Genomic DNA, 17,331 nt, shown 5'->3' with positions numbered 1-17,331 from the left:
CGCACTGTTCTCCAAAGAGGCTGCACCAACTTGCATTCCCACCAACAGTGTAAGAGGGTTCCCCTTTCTCCACATCCCCTCCAACACGTGTTGTTTTCTGTCTTGCTAATTTTGGCCATTCTAACTGGTATAAGGTGATATCTCAATGTGGTTTTAATTTGAATCTCCCTGATGGCTAGTGATGATGAACATTTTTTCATGTGTCTGATAGCTACCAGGGAAGAGGTTCACAATGCTCTCAATGAGTTCCAATCTAATCTAAATTCTCTCAAAGCTAGGGTAACTGAGACAGAAGATAGAATTAGTGATCTGGAGGACAAACAGATAAAGAGAAAGGATCAGGAGGAAGCCTGGAACAAACAGCTTAGAAGCCACGAAAACAGAATCAGGGAAATAAATGATGCCATGAAATGTTCCAACATCAGAATTATTGGAATCCCTGAAGGGGAGGAGAAAGAAAGACATCTAGAAGATATAGTGGAACAAGTTCTTCATGAAAATTTTCCCAGTCTCACGAATGGAACCAGCATTCATGTACTAGAGGCCGAACGGTCTCCACCCAAGATTATAGATTCCAAAAAAACATCAAGGCACCTGATATTCAAATTGAGGAATCATAATTGTAGATATAATCTCTTGAAAGCCGCTAGGACAAAGAGGCTTCTTACTTACAGAGGAAAGCCCATCAGAATAATGTCAGACCTGTCCACAGAGACCTGGCAAGCCAGAAAGGGCTGGCAAGATATATTCAGGGCACTAAATGAGAAGAACATGCAGCCAAGAATACTTTATCCAGCAAGACTGACATTCAAAATGGATGGAGAGATAAAGAGTTTCCAAGACTGGCAAGGCTTAAAAGACTATGCAACCACCAAGCCAACACTGCAGGAAATATTAAGGGGGGTCCTATAAAAGAGGAAAAATCCCAAGAATAGCATTGAACAGAAATATGGGACAATCTACAGAAAGAAAGATTTCAAAGGTAACACGATGTCAATAAAAACGTATCTACGAATAATCACTCTCAATGTGAATGGCCTAAATGTGCCCATAAAATGGCACAGGGTTGCAGATTGGATAAAACAACAGGACCCATCCATATGTTGTCTACAAGAGACCCATTCTGAACCTAGAGATACACCCAGACTAAAAGTGAAGGGATGGAGAAGCATCTTTCATGCCAATGGGCCTCAAAAGAAGGCCGGGGTAGAGATTCTCATATCAGATAAATTAGATTTTAAACTAAACACTGTAGTCAGAGATACAGAAGGACACTACATAATTCTTAAAGGGACTATCCACCAAGATGATTTAACAATTGTAAATATCTATGCCCCCAATATGGGAGCAGCCAATTACATAAGAAAACTATTAATCAAGATAAAGAGTCATATTGATATGAATACATTAATAGTAGTAGATCTTAACACACCTTTCTCAGAAATAGATCATCGAAGCAGAAAATCAATAAAGAAACAAGAGCATTGAATGACACATTGGACCAGATGGACCTCATAGATATATACAGAACATTCCACCCTAAAACAACAGAATACTCATTCTTCTCAAGTGCACATTGAACCTTCTCAAGAATAGACGACATACTGGGTCACAAATCAGGACTCAACTGATACCAAAAGACTGAGATGATTCCCTGCATATTCTCAGATCACAATGCTTTGAAACTGAAGCTCAATCACAAGGGAAAGTTCAGAAGGAACTCAAACACCTGGAAGCTAAAGACCACCTTGCTTAAGAATGCTTGGATCAACCAGGAGATCAAAGAAGAACTGAAACAATTCATGGAAACCAATGAGAATGAAGACACTTCAGTCCAAAACCTATGGGATACAGCAAAGGCGGTCCTAAGGGGGAAATACATAGCCATCCAAGCTGACCTTACTATCTTTAAGGTTGTCTAACAACTTAGAGAACTAAATGGAGGTAGGTTATTCCCACCTTGAGTTGTAGACCTGTCAGCTACAATATTCAACTGTGACATTGCCAGAATGGTTGTTCCTCATGAAATGCCCATGACTTCCCTTTGAGGGTCCCAGCAAAGAGCTATGAGAATAGATTCAAGCCCCCTTTTTAGAGGCTTAGCTAGTTTGGCTAAAATGGACTGGTCACTTGAGCAGTTGTAATATTTTTCATCTGACATTTTACAGAATGCTTATTGAGGACTTGGAGTTAATTATCACATGAATAATCATTATTAAATGTTTGTAATATTATTTAGTCCCTCACAGTGTGTGCTAAAATTATGAAAGATGGGAGACTAACTCTATTAGCATGATTATATATTAGTGTATCATAATCTGATAGTACTCAGGATCTTTTATCCTCAAAAGCTGTTCTTCTTAAAAGGACTTCAGATAAAGCAGTCCTACACCATTTGCCAATGTTCATTCACATAAGCAGTTTTCATTCCCTGAGCTACTAATATCAGTGACAAAGGACACATTCCAGAGGCCCAGGTGTTGATCTGAGACACAAGTGTCTAATTCCTATGGATTTTCTATAGACAAGGTTATATAACAGGCACAGCCTCACATTACGTTTTCATTCAATTCTCATAAAAATTGCTAATAAAAAGAATATTAGGTGATTTTCATATTCCATTCCATGGGAAATGAAATCTCTTATATGTTATCTTTCTCTTTGGGGGAAATAACTGCCTGATCAATGTATATTTTCTTCAAATATACACCCTTTGCTGTATGTGTAAACTGAACAGGTGAATTCTAGCAGACTGTGAAAGAAATAATGTAACTGATCACTGATGACATCTCTGTTATTTATGTAGTGATTTGTGGACTAAAATCTAGCAGCAAAGTTTATACTTTGTGCAATGATACACATTTACTACACCATGATAAGTGAAATCTGAACCTGTTTGTAGGGACAGGGGTGTTATTTTACTAAACTATGGGAGCTGGAATCTAGGCCTATCACACCATGTAAAGTGAGGACTGCTGGCACGTTTAATTAATGAATTGGCCCTTTAGTATCTATCAAAATAACATCATAAGTTCATTATATAATTGGAGATAAAATGTATGAATTATTAATATAATCTCCCTGCCATTATGGAATATAGTTAGGAAGAAAAAAAACACTGCATAATTTACTACAATACTAGGCATTAGTATGGCTTCTAGGGGGTGGTATAAGCAGCTGGCCACCAAAGCAGGACCTGGAGTCCTAAAGTGACAATCATGCACAGCATGACTATTAAAGCAATAATGGCAATCAATGATAAATGCTTTTAAACTACTTCTTAACTCCACTTGTTTAGGGTTGTGACACATTAAGAAGTCAGTTCTCAAGCCTACGTTTGACTTGATTGGGCAGTAAATTTCACATTTTGTGTTAGAAAGGGAAATGTGTATTTTTAGAGTCTAGTATAAATGACTCTACCCAGGCAGTTTCACAGAAGTGTTCATTCACTGCTGGGTACATAAGTATGATTTTTAATGTTTTTCTCTTCCCAATGCAACTGTCTATATCTCTGTAGGGAACACACACACACACACACACACACACACACAGAGACAGTGGGTACATGTAGAAGATGGCAGAAAAGCAATTGTAAAAAGGGAAAACGTGTATCTGTGCATTTAAACAGCACATTTTAAAAGGTTTTGGGCAAGTCTCATAAGCTGTTCCTTGTTTTAAAACAGTATAAAAATTTTCCTCCAAAATATAGGCAGCAAACAGAAACTCAAGCTCCCTAATTAGAACTTTAATATTCCCTTCTATAAAAATCTCTCAAATTCTGTAACATAATTAAAGGCTTTAAATTATCTTGGTGATTAGACACTCAAACGAAGAAATGACACCTCCTGGAGAGTGTCCTGATGGAAGGCTTTCCTCAGTTATAAACACATTCAATCAATAACTTGCCTAACGACCATTTCATGATGTTTACTCTGGGCAGAAACCAGCCACTGCTGTATCATCGCCCGAAGAATACATATAAGATAAGCCACACCTGTTTTAACCACAAACCCAAGCACTGAGCAGGCTCAGATCTTTAGTAAAACAATGAAAATATGCAAACTAGATGCATGCATTTTCACTGTCGCTTAGAGACCTTTTCCCATCAACTGTGATTTCAGCAATAGTTACAAAATCAATCAAAAAAACCTTTGTTCATTAAGAAAACTCATCTCACCAGATTCTTGGTTAATAAGTGGTCTGACATTTTAAGGAAGTCTTCCTTATTAGACATTTGAGGGCTCTAAAAATCTGCCATCTCTAATCTACTCAACCCAGGAAGTCTGAGTGAAGGAAGTAGAATTCCAAGGTTGCTAGGCAGACTGTCCATCATTCTGGATTTATCTTCTTACAGTCTTTGATCTAGATAACCATAATGTCCATATTTTTTTTCATAATTTCTATATGTGGGCCTTATGCCTGAATCTTAAAGGAATTTAATAATTTTGAAATATTCCCTTATTAAGAATTGAATTAGTGTCATAATAAACTTGGAAGCATTTCCTAACAGCTGTTAAATGCAAGGCTCAAAATATTCTATGTATTCTTTAATTATCTCTTTTTAGCCTCACCACAGTGCTGCCAGGTAGGTGGTTTTATACCCACTTTAAAAACAAGAAAATGAAAGCTCATGGAGTTTTAATTATCTGTTAATGAGTGAGTGAGACCATCTGCATAATCAAAGCAGTATGATTCCACTGCCCAGGATTTTTAGCATTTGAAGAAATCAAGACCATAATTGCAGATTGTTTGTAGGATAAAGAAATGAACATATTTTTATAGTAGAGGTGTTTGGATAGGGCTTCATAGGATAACAGAGAAAGGATGTCCACAACATGTGGTTTGTCTTGGTGAAAACATGAAGTTTTCAAGAATTGACTAATGTGAACAGCACAGACCTATGACATGGATCAAGTAGAAGGTCATCAAGAGCATCCTAGGAAAGAGCTAGGTTTTAGGACTTGATTCATGGTACAGTGAGATGCAATGGTCTTTCCAGAAGAGAATGGAGTAATGACAATGATCCATCTCTTACTCACATGAGAGGAATTATTTCTAGAAACAAATCGGACTATGCCTCTCAGAGCCAAAAACTTAAGAGACTTCTCAGCAGCTCTGAGATAATATCTCAACACTTCTAAATGGCATTCAGGGTACCAACATTTTGTTAAAGCTTTCCTCTTGCTACTACTCCCTCATCTGTGTTCCATCCATACTAAGCTACTCGCAGTTTCCACGATGTGCCATTCTGTGTGATGCATGTGCTCTCATGCTATTTCCTTGACTTTGTCTAAGAGATGAACTCCAACTCAGCCTTTAGGAGCCTCCTTAAGGATTTTCTCCTCTGTGAGTAATATTTCCTAAGAAATTAGTGTCTATTTTTAGCCTGCTCCTCCCTTCAAAAACTGTCTCATTGTTCCACGAAGGAGTATTGGGAAAATACTAGAAGCATTTTCATTAAAGTTATGAGCAAATCAAAAACATTAACTCTGTTAACCAAAGTCCCAACAGGTGGCACACCCCAATTAAGATTATTTGGAAAGGATTTAATAAACTACACAGAAAGGTATGGGCAGGGGATATAAAGAAACCAGAAGGAATAGTGAACTGTTGAACTACTCTTTGCCTTAACAATAACAAGGGAGGAGGAAGCAACAACTCAAAAAAATATTGTCACCTAGTGAGGGCTGCTTGAAGGAAATTATGATGTTTGGTTGCAGGATTCAGTCAGCACAAGGTAAGCCCACAGGAAGGTGACCAAAGAAATAAATATCTGATGTGACTCTTCCCTTCTTCTAATCTCTTGCCAGGGCTTCCCTTTGGCCAGACCCAAATAGACACTAGAGTATAGAAGACATCACTAAAATTGTCAGACAGCCTCTGAGGACAGAAGGCTGAGTGGAAAAGTGTGGAAAATGAATTTGGAGAGCCAAATGGAGGATAACAACATATCTACTTTAAATACTATGATGTAATATAATAGAAGTACAAGCCAATAAAGTTAGCAAAGGCAAATAAGAGGCATAAAAACTAGAAAGGAAAAGTGAAATGTTTCACTGATTAAAGATAATTGATTATATATGTGTAACACTCAAAAGAATTAAGGGCACATTTTTCATTAAAAAATTCAGTTGGGGGGGGGGCACCTGGATGGTTCCATTGGTTAAGCATCAAGCTCTTGATTTCGGCTCGGGTCATGATCAGGGTTGTGGGATCGAGCCCCTCTTTGGGCTCTGCCCTGCGCATGGAGCCTGCTTAAGATTCTCTCTCTCTTTTTCCCTCTGCACCCCCCTTTCTCTCACTCATTCTCTCAAAAAAAATTCAGTTGGATGGATAAAAAAATTAATACACAATCATCACTGGCCTTCTTATTATCAATATCTGGAAGAAGTGGTCCCATTTAAAATAGGATAAGATAAACTAGGAATAAGCTTTCAAAAATATGTAACTTCTTGGGGCATCTGGGTGGTGCAGTCGGTTAAGCATCTGACTCAGGGTTGTGAGATCAAGCCCCATGTTGGGCTCTGCACCCAGCAAGGAGTCTACTTGAGATTCTCTCCCTCCACCCTTCCCATTCATGTTTGTGCTCTCTCTCTTTCAAATAAATATTTTTTTTAAAAAAAGTCTTTAAAAATATGCACCATTCACACAAAGCAAAATGTAAAACTATAAAACATAATTGAAGTACACAGAAGAAGACTTGAATAATAGGAAGTTATATTCTATTCTTGAAGAGGAGGACCTCATTTCATAAGGTTATCACCAACTTAGGGATAACATAAAACTATATCACCAACCTGGTGGTGGATCATGAACATGGATGGATCTAGAGGGTATAATATTAAGTGAAATAAGTCGGTCAGAGAAAGGCAAACACCATATGATTTTACTCAAAAATGTGGAATTTAGAAAACAAAATGAATGACAAAAAAAGACAAACTGAAAAACCAACTTTTATCTACAGAGAACAAAGTGATGGATAGTGGGGAGGGGTGGGTGAAACAGGTGAAAGAGATAAAGAGTACACTTATGATGAGCATTGAGTAGTGTTATAGTATTGTTGAAACACTATTATATACCTGAAACTAATATAATGTTCTATGTTAATTACATTGGAATTAAAAAAATTTTAAATAAATAAGAATCTGCTTTAAAAAATCTCTATGGGACAAAATTAGAGTTCACCTACTCAGACAAGTAAATTTCACTTATAGAAATTACACTATAAACTTGTAAATATGAATAATAAAATACTTACTATAGTTTGTTCCTGACAGCAAAAGATCGGAAAACAAAATATGGTTAAATAAATTGTAGTATATTCACATAATGGAGTAAAGGCCAAACATTATTTTAAATGTTTTAAATATTTCCATGTTTTAATTATTTGTAAACATTTCAGTGATTCATTTTCATGCAACTACTCATTGAACATTTACTTTGTAGTTAGCGCTGTGCTATTCCAGGCTATCTAGGGATAACTTTATACATATTGAAATGGAATAATCTATGAAGTTTTAGGTGAAAAGATAAAGGTAAGGTAAAGGATAGTTAGAACATATGCTCCTATTTGTGGAAAAATATGTATGTTCATAGATGTTAATACATGTGTGTATATTAAGAGTTTGGTGTTATTATCCTTATTTTACAAATAAGAAAACCAACTTAAGAATATGGTAAAATCTGATCAGGGAACCAGTAGTGGTATAACTATGATTTGAATTTAAATTTATCTGACCCCAAATCATAGGGACTTTCCAATACAGCATGTTAACTCTTGAGTAAACTTTATGAGGGGAGAATGAACTACTCCTTTTTATACCATCAGTAGACCTTGCAAATATATTATAGAACTTGTCACACTGTACTGCAGCAATGTGTTCATAGGTTGGTCTCTCCTGGTCTACTGTGGGCTTCATGAAAGTAGAAGCTCTACAGAGCCATCTTTGTGGCCCTACTGCTTTGGTAGCGCACATTGTAGAAAAGCTCTTCTTTTAGGCATAAAAGGCAATAACACACCTTTGCACATAAACAATGAAGAGAGCTTAATTGGGCCTAGTAAGGCAAGTGCAAGTTCTTCTAACCATAAGAGTACTAACACAGTGTCTTATAATATCTGAGGATCATATGAAGTTTTAGCTCAGTGGGCTACATATGTTTATACCAAAGCTTCAACCCTGAAGAGCAAATTTAACTTTGTGAACATTTGTCGATACCTATTATGTGCTATTAATCAAAAGAACCATTCATTTCCATGAACTCACTTTAAAGTCCCTTATGCAGAAAATGTACCTGGCTATTATTAAAGTAGCCTGAAAGTTTGAGGCAGTAAATGTCTGCTCATTTGCAGGTCGCCCCTCCAAAGATTCAGTGGGTCAGATATCTGTTCATGTGGACATCACCACTACCCCAGGAACTGGAGAGCATAAAGTCACTGTAAAAGGTATGTATCAAGTCCAGATGGACCAAATAGCCTAGTAGACTTTAACCTTTACAATGATATACAAAATGTAATTTTTTCTTAGATCTATTTTTAAAAACATGTAATGATTTTAGGGCATGCTCATAATTTTTTCATGAAACCAGAACTTTTGATCTAAAACTGAAAAAAATCAATGGCACAGATATTTAGCCTATATTATCTGAAGTATCAAAATGGTTTAAATACATTGGAGATTACATTTCAAACTAGCATACATTGAACATTTTCTCTTGTTGATACTAGGATATACATTGAACATTAGGGCTATGGTCAGCCTCATAACCTGTCAAATCTTATATGTTGCGTCACTATGTTCTTACCATTCACATTATCTACCTATATACTTGTTTTTCTATGTGATTTTCAACAACAGACTTGATTTTTTTCTTTTTAATGACTAGTTCAATCTATTGGTTTTAGATTGCAAAAATATAACCTGAATGCTGCAGATATTTCAAAGGTGAAATTTAATGGTTAATTTTGCTCAATAAAACCATATTCTGTTTTATACTATTATAGAGTTAGTCACAATATCCACCTTATTAAAAACCATGGCCTTCTGACACATTTTAAATTTGCATTGCCTGACGTATGCTTGCATTATAAAAGTAACACAGTTATAGTCTATAATGGATTATGTACTGTGTCGGTAAATGGACATGCCTACACTTGCCAGTGTCTTTAAATATTTTTCAGATATATTTTGACACTACATATCAAATGTCCAAAGTTGTGAACTTTTACAATAAGTATTTTAATTATAATATATTTTTAAACATTTTTCAAAGGATGACAAAAGTATACACATAAGAATGTACATTTAAGAATTATTTATGATGCCTGAAATTAGGAAACAGCCATAACAGTAAGTTATTCGTTAAATATAGGATGGAATATCCATATAGTTGAATATTTGCAATTTGAAAATATATAATGAATTAGAAAGATATCCAGGATAGACTTTAAAAATATAGCTTACTCATAAGACTACAATTGATTCCATTCTACATATAAATATTGAAAGCATACATACCAAAATATTACATCATTGCCCCTTACTGATAAAATTACAGACTTTATTTTTATCTATTCCCTATTTTCTGTATATTTTTTAGGTGTTTCATGATGAACATATCTTCACTTTTGAAATGAAAAAAAATCACATTTTTACTTAAACAAGAATGATAACTTTTCATTAGTAAAAAAAATGTCATTTCAATTTTAGCTAAATTTTCACTACACCAGTACCACATAGTTTAGAACTGGAAGCTCAGTCAAGTGTGCATTCAGAAGAGTAAATTGCTTTATATGTGTGTGTGCGTATGGGTGTGTGGGTGTGTGTGTGTGTGTGGGTGTGTGTGTGGGTGTGTATATGTGCACGCATGTTTATCAGTAGGGTTACCGCACTATCAAGGGCAAGTTGTGGCTTCATACATCATTAAAAAGAAATTCTAAAAGAAAAATTAACTCTAAGGACCGAAGAGGAGGCTAAGAATCCACACATTTGTTTGCTAACGCTTTGCATTCCTTTCCTTTGTGGTTTTTAGTGATTGCTATTAATGACCTAAACTGGCAGACCACTGCAATGTTCCGGCCCTTTGTGGAAGTCTGTATACTGGGACCTAACCTTGGGGACAAGAAGAGAAAACAAGGCACGAAGACAAAAAGCAACACATGGTCACCAAAGTACAATGAAACATTTCAATTGTAAGTTGGGACCCCACTCACCTATTCAACCAGGCAATAGCCATTATACAGCTTAAACTTATTGAGGGGATTAGGGAATGGCACTGGGCTTTGCTAAGGAAAGCAAAACCTATAAGTTGATGTATTCCGGCTCATCCCTGATCCCAGCAAATTAAGACAGCTGAATTAAGTTTTTAATTCCCTTCCATTGCTCAGTAGCTGTCCAGTGCCTACCATGCATTAAGCACTATTGGAGGAATTTGGTATATATAACAAAAGGTCTCTGCTCTCATGGGAAGTTACTTTCTGGAAATGAGGAATGTCATGGATGAGAAACATCAAAATCACAAATAAGCAAAAATTTATCATAGGATAATACTATACAGAGAATTAAAACAGGCTGATATCATAGGTTGGTTGATTGGCTGCTTAGAGTGGGTGTTCAGAGAAGCCTCAATTTGAAGACTTTTCAGATATGAATGTGAATGATCTGATTTATATATTTAAATGATTATTCTGTTTGCTATATAAAAAAAATGATAGGAAAACAAGAGCAAACATAGAGAGATGAGTTAGAAGGCTGTTGCAGTAGTCCAGGCAAGAGAGAATACTTACTCACAGTTGGTAGAGTTGGTAGGAGGGAAATGGAAGTGAGTAGTAGAGAGAGGGAAAGAAGTGGAAAAATTGTGGTTATGTATTGGAATGGAACTTGCAGTCGACTGGAAGTAGCCCATGAAAGAAGGAGTATATAAGCTAGGCTTCTGAAAACACTTAATTTAGGATATTTCATCAAAACAGCCTTATTTACAAAGAATCTACCAGGCTGTGAGAATTGAAGGACTATAAGCCATAGTGATATAAACTGGGTCTAGAAGGGGTCAGACTCCCCCTACTGTGCATGTAGGAGATAAAGATTAATTACTAAAACTGGGGTGTCGAGGGGGGACTTCATGTGTCATCAACCACCTCAAAAGGAGCAGTGGCCTTCCCCGGAGTACCCTAGAGGCAGCATCACACATGAGGGGTCAGGGAAATAGACTCTGACCTCCCCCTATTACTTCTGATATCCTGAAGGACCTTCCTTTCAGTTAAAACCAACAGGAAACCACAGTATGAAGAAACTATTGATACAGTCCTTACAGGTCAGCATTCTTTTGCAAAGTACACGGAGAAGGATGGAAAGTATATCTGGTTGAGGCAAATAGAAATTATCTGGCTCTGAGTGAAATCAAAGATGACCTCTAGGTTTGGGGCATAAGCAGTTGCATAGATAATGATTTCCTGAGGTGGGAGAATCGGGACAAGAGGTGAGATCAAAGATTGTTTTAAATGGATTGATTTGGAGATGCCTAAGGGACATTCCAGATGGCCTATCAAATAGATAGTTGGATCTAACTTGAGAATTAGCTGTGTATAGATATAATTTCATAAATCTAGATGAATCTATCAGGGATAGAGAAGAGACGAGGACCAAGCCCTTGGGGCTTACACGTGCACACATGCTTAGCTTACCTAAATATTTTCTCACTGGCTTGGTTCTTTGTTTTGCATCCCTAATTTCCCAAAGATTTTTCAGCACAGTAAATTCTGAATATTAAACTCTGTTACCACTCATCAGAACTTAACCATCCTACCACATCTCTTGAAATGGCTGTAAAAGATTCACCATATTCAAAATCCCTGCTAATAAACCAGCTCACAAGATTCCATGTATGTACTCCTCTAAATTACACACACACACACACACACACACACACACACACACACAAATTGATCCAGTTAAAATGTCTTCTCCGAGTTTCTAGGAATTATTTGAACCACGCAAAATTCAGATATAACACTGTGAGGTCGTAAAACCATGCATAATTCTGGGGAAAGGCAGCCTTTTGGTGCATTTTAATTCATAAGAAGATCTGGCTCCCATCAGATTTTGCTCTTCTACTCTTACCCATCAGGCCTCCATTTTCTTTCACATTATTTCAGGTCCTCTATGTACTCTAAAATAAGCACATACTTGAGTTATCAGCATTGCCCAGAAACAAAAGTTGGTCTCTGCAAAATGTTTGATCTAAGAAAGTCACTTAGAAAAGGAAGGGCTTTGGAACCTCCTACTGCTGAGGAACAGATGTGCCTTCATTAGAAAGTGAAGCAGAGAGAGTCAGTTATCATGTGGTTTCACTTATTTGTGGAGCATAACAAATAACATGGAGGACAAGGGGAGTTAGAGAGGAGAAGGGAGTTGGGGGAAATTGGAAGGGGAGGTGAACCATGAGAGACTATGGACTCTGAAAAATAATCTGAGGGGTTTGAAGCGGCGGGGGGTGAGAGGTTGGGGGAACCAGGTGGTGGGTATTAGAGAGGGCACGGATTGCATGGAGCACTGGGTGTGGTGCAAAAACAATGAATACTGTTATGCTGAAATAAATAAATTTAAAAAAAAAAGTGAAGGAGATCTAAGGATGCAGTAAAATAAGGGGCAGGGGAGGATTATTCTCAGTGTATTACCTCTCAGCCTTCTTCATTATGCTCAGTTCTGCACTGCCAAGTTGTTATTAGTCTAGACCATCCTCAGCCCCACACTTGACAGGTGTCTAACTGTTGCCATCAGAAAGAACTAGCACAGAAGCACCACGCTCTGCTGGAACTGATTTACTCTGGAGATTTGGATCTAATTTGGCATCTTGTGAATAGTCTTGTTGTCTGTGGTAGCTTGATAGTCTAGGTTGTGTATTCCCCTGAGAAAAGCCTCCTAGATATAATAGCATGGCCAGGAGTCCGAGGTAAAGAAAAGAGAACAGAACTTCTATTCTAAAAAGTTCTATGAAAAGGCATAGAGCTTCTGGCAAGAACTACCGCTTTCCTTGGTCTACCCTCCACGACCCTTCCCAACCCCATCCTACTCCTATATCAGTGAGAAGACCACACCTCCAAGAATTAAGTATAACATATTTTAATTATTATTAAATTATCTATTAATCTTTATTATCTAATACTTATCTATTAAATATCTAATATCTTATCTATCTAAGCTATCTAATAAGTATCTAATATTTATCTATTATCTATTAATATGCTTAATATCAAGACAGCAAAGCATATTCAGATTGATTTCCTATTTCTATATAGGCAAAAAAGTACTTAATTTAGATTGCTAAGTAATATCTATGTAAAGACAATCTAAAATGGAAATGATATTTGCATCAGAGTTAAAGTACATGATAATCAGGGGAGGGAGACAAACCGTAAGAGACTCTGAATCTCAGGAAACAAATGAGGGTTGCTTGGGGGAGGGAGGGGAGGGATAGGGTGACTGGATGATGGACACTGGGGAGGGTATGTGCTATGATGAGTGCTGTGAATCGTGTAAGACTGATGATTCACAGACCTCTACCCCTGAAACAAATAATACATTATATGTTAACAAAAAAATAAATACACTATACTGCATTTTGCCAAATAAATGGCTGAGGAATGGAGAAAACTTAATTTTAACAGTATTTTAGAACCACACGGAGCCCTAGGTGAAGTCAAGTTTTTGCTCAAAATTCTTATTTTTAATTCACAACAGCATTCTGGGTAATGAAAACCGGCCAGGGGCCTACGAACTTCATCTGTCAGTTAAAGATTACTGCTTTGCCAGAGAAGATCGAATTATCGGCATGACGGTAATTCAACTACAGAACATAGCAGAAAAGGGAAGCTATGGGGCATGGTATCCCCTTCTGAAAAATGTCTCTATGGATGAAACTGGTTTGACTATCCTTAGAATACTCTCTCAGAGGACCAGCGATGATGTGGCTAAAGAATTTGTAAGACTGAAATCTGAAACCAGATCAGCTGAAGAGAGTGCTTGAAACAAATACTGCAAGATATCATCTTTGAGAAACCACAAACTCTGACTACTGCATGCATGTGCAAATACATGGGAATGTTTAGCTCACTACGTTTCAGTGTTTGCCCGTACTCAAGTACAATGTCTACAAAGTATGTGGAAAACCTACTGAACTTTTATACCAGTTCTGGTCTTTGGAAAATAAATGTTCCATGAAGTGCCAAAATTACGATGTTAAGTGAAAATCCAGAATATCTTTTAAAATGTTTCATTTCATTACCAATTTCTCATCCTTTAAACATACTAAAAAAACCAAAACAAACAAAAAGACCCTCATTTTTTCAGTTTGTCCATTGTCTTTTGTTAAATTCACTTATATTTCCCATAGATCAGAAAGCATTTGTTACCAAATTTTGTTTTATTTAGACTTACCTCATTGTAGATGTCATACAACTTTTTCTATCATAACTAGAAATAAAGTCACTTCTAGAAAGTGTTTGTAATTTTATAGTTGCAGATCTATTGTGATGATTTTTGCATACAAATTAAAATAGAAAAGGTGGGAAATATTTTATGCCGACAAGTTTCCAACCTTTCTGAAATATCACTGTGAAGAAAAGCTATTAAAGCAAACTTATACAAAGCAATGCTAAATAGTTTGTTAACAATGTTTGATATATTGACAAAACTTTGTTCTTTTAAACTGCCAAGGTCACATCACATTTGTTTAAAAAAAAAAAAAAGGTAAGTTGATACATTTACCATCTAGCATTATGTCTTGGCTTTACCAAATGTCATTCTTTACAAAGTCATAGCATTAAGGGTTTAGAGATGCAGTGGAAGGTTTGTTTCTTCAAATTATCTATAATAATTAACTATACTGTTAGTGTTTTGCCTCTGACAGTTATGACTATCTCCTTATTTACTTAGCACTCTAATCAAGTTACATGTTTTCTTTAAAAAAAAATATTCAACAATTTATACTGAATGCAGCATTCTTATATATTGCACTGGAGCAAAAAGACACGTCTTCATCTATTTAGTGAAAAATGTAAAATAAGATCTGAAGAAACTGCTTATAATTTTATAATTTATGTTATTTACAAGCCCAGAATGCATCAGATACAATAGGAAAACAACTCAATACAGCTTGGTACATTAAAATATAACTAGGTTGGATTTTGAATATGAAATAGTTTATGAATATTTGCATTTTCTGTCTTTTTATGGTTTGACTTTTTAGAGTCTGTATCTAAATACTTGGCTGTAGAACAGTTCCTTGTAATTGTAACTTCTGGTCATAACTGTTAGTGGACAACATACACATGCAGAAACAAGAACCTGTTACAATGATTATGTTTTGTGAACAAGCTGGTCTGCTATGGTAAGGACAGAAATGACTGGTATCATGACTCTCAGAACATTTTGCTACTGGGTGTGTAAACAACAGACCAGTGAGATCCACTAATTCATGTTAAATTGTTAGGCAATTGCTTTGTTGATGACTTCTCCAAATGCATAGTACAGTGCTGTCCTCTGGCATATGCATTAATAAACGGATGTATATTGAACACATGCAATGCTATTGTATTTTCTGCCTTTTTATTTCATTTATGCAGCATAATTCTTTCCTTAAGAATAAAAACCCCAGGGGCACCTGGGTGGCTCAGTGGGTTAAGCCGCTGCCTTCGGCTCAGGTCATGATCTCAGGGTCCTGGGATCGAGCCCCACATCGGGCTCTCTGCTCAGTCATGATCTCAGGGTCCTGGGATTGAGCCCCACATCGGGCTCTCTGCTCAGTAGGGAGCCTGCTTCCCTCTGTCTCCTGCCTGTCTCTCTGTCTACTTGTGATCTCTCTCTGTCAAATAAATAAATAAAATCTTAAAAAAAAAAATAAAAAAAAAAAAAAAGAATAAAAACCCCAGACTCTTTTTACTGGCTAGAACACTTTTCACATTTTTTGGTTCTAATGTCCCATTAAAATTTGAGAAAATTTGGGTGCCTGGGTGGCTCATTGGGTTAAGCCTCTGCCTTCGGCTCAGGTCATGATCTCAGGGTCCAGGGATCGAGCCCTGCATCAGGCTCTATGCTCAGCAGGGAGCCTGCTTTGCCCCCTTTCTCTGCCTGTCTCTGCCTACTTGTGATCTCTCTGTCAAATAAATAAATAAAATCTTTAAAAATTTTTTTGAGAAAATTTTTCCAGGTGTTGTGTTCATGGAAACAGCTCCCTATTATAGATAATGACACTGAACATAAGGAAGAACTAAGATATCCACCTGTAGGTCTCTGAATACTGTTAAGCCCCAAGAGGAAAACTCAACATTTAACATATGAACAAGCAACATTCTTAAATAAAAACTTATGTTACAGAAGATTTCGTTATTTGATTGCATCACTAATTCTAGATTCATCTTACAATGATTTTACAGAACATGAACTTGACCTCTTTAAGGAGCACGTTGTCATAAAGCATGACACATTCGAAGAAATGGCAGTTTGGGTTCTCATGGATCACTTAAAATATTTTTGAGCTAAGTATTTTTTTCCCAGTATTTAATTGAATGTAGACATTGTCTTTTTTATATACAGCTGTATACAATATCAAATGCTAATGGTGGCATTGTGAATTGAGTCTATTTATTAATACCACAAAACACAGGTAATAATTTAGAAATGGTTCTAAATTCTGTAGGCTTTGTTGTTTTCTCCCAAAGTAGTAATCACTTGAGGTTCACAGTGATCACTGTCAAATGTAAGGATCTATTACAGCGTGTGGTAATTTATCTTATTCTAGAGAAGATACACAAAGATAAAGCTCTGTTATTCATCTACAGATAAACCTCACATTAGAAGTTCTTAAAGAGGGGTGCCTGGGTGGCTCAGTGGGTTAAGCCTCTGCCCTCAGCTCAGGTCATGGTCTCGGGGTCCTGGGATCGAGCCCCGCGTCAGGCTCTCTGCTCAGCAGGGAGCCTGCTTCCCTTCCTCTCTCTCTCTGCCTGCCTCTCTGCCTACTTGTGGTCTCTGTCAAATAAATAAATAAAATCTTAAAAAAAAAAAAAAGTTCTTAAACCCGTGAAAATCAAATTCCACCAAAATGAAGTTCTGAAAACCATAGTGGAGCACTTACTATTTAAAGGAACTCTGAAGAATGATCATTTAAGTAATCAGATGTCCCTCTATTTCTAAGATAATTTATATATTGAATTTCCCTTAAACGAGGCACATTTACAAATGACAATTCTAGCCTCCTGTTTTTCACTTGGCTTAAAAAAAAATGTTTGGAGTGAGCTTTATGGTCTCCTTTTAATTTCTCTAACTTATATAAAGGTAT

At 36.6% G+C, this 17,331-nt stretch overlaps 1 protein-coding gene across 1 annotated transcript in view; it reads left to right on the top strand.

Annotated features, from left to right (window-relative positions):
* UNC13C (unc-13 homolog C) overlaps positions 1-15,575 on the top strand; it is a 601,184-nt gene extending 585,609 nt beyond the window's left edge. The window contains exons 33-35 of the mRNA XM_032864917.1: positions 8,351-8,443; positions 10,030-10,189; positions 13,737-15,575. Coding sequence (XP_032720808.1) covers positions 8,351-8,443; positions 10,030-10,189; positions 13,737-14,022 — 539 coding nt within the window. The 3' untranslated portion in view covers positions 14,023-15,575. The remainder of the gene's footprint in view (positions 1-8,350; positions 8,444-10,029; positions 10,190-13,736) is intronic.
* The last annotated feature ends 1,756 nt before the right edge of the window (positions 15,576-17,331 follow it).

This window comes from Lontra canadensis, unplaced genomic scaffold, assembly GCF_010015895.1.
Source record: "Lontra canadensis isolate GAN:19392208 unplaced genomic scaffold, GSC_riverotter_1.0 scaffold28, whole genome shotgun sequence".
NCBI lineage: Eukaryota > Metazoa > Chordata > Mammalia > Carnivora > Mustelidae > Lontra > Lontra canadensis.
The sequence above is the reverse complement of the archived record's forward strand: the minus strand, read 5'-3'. Positions and strand labels throughout refer to the sequence as shown.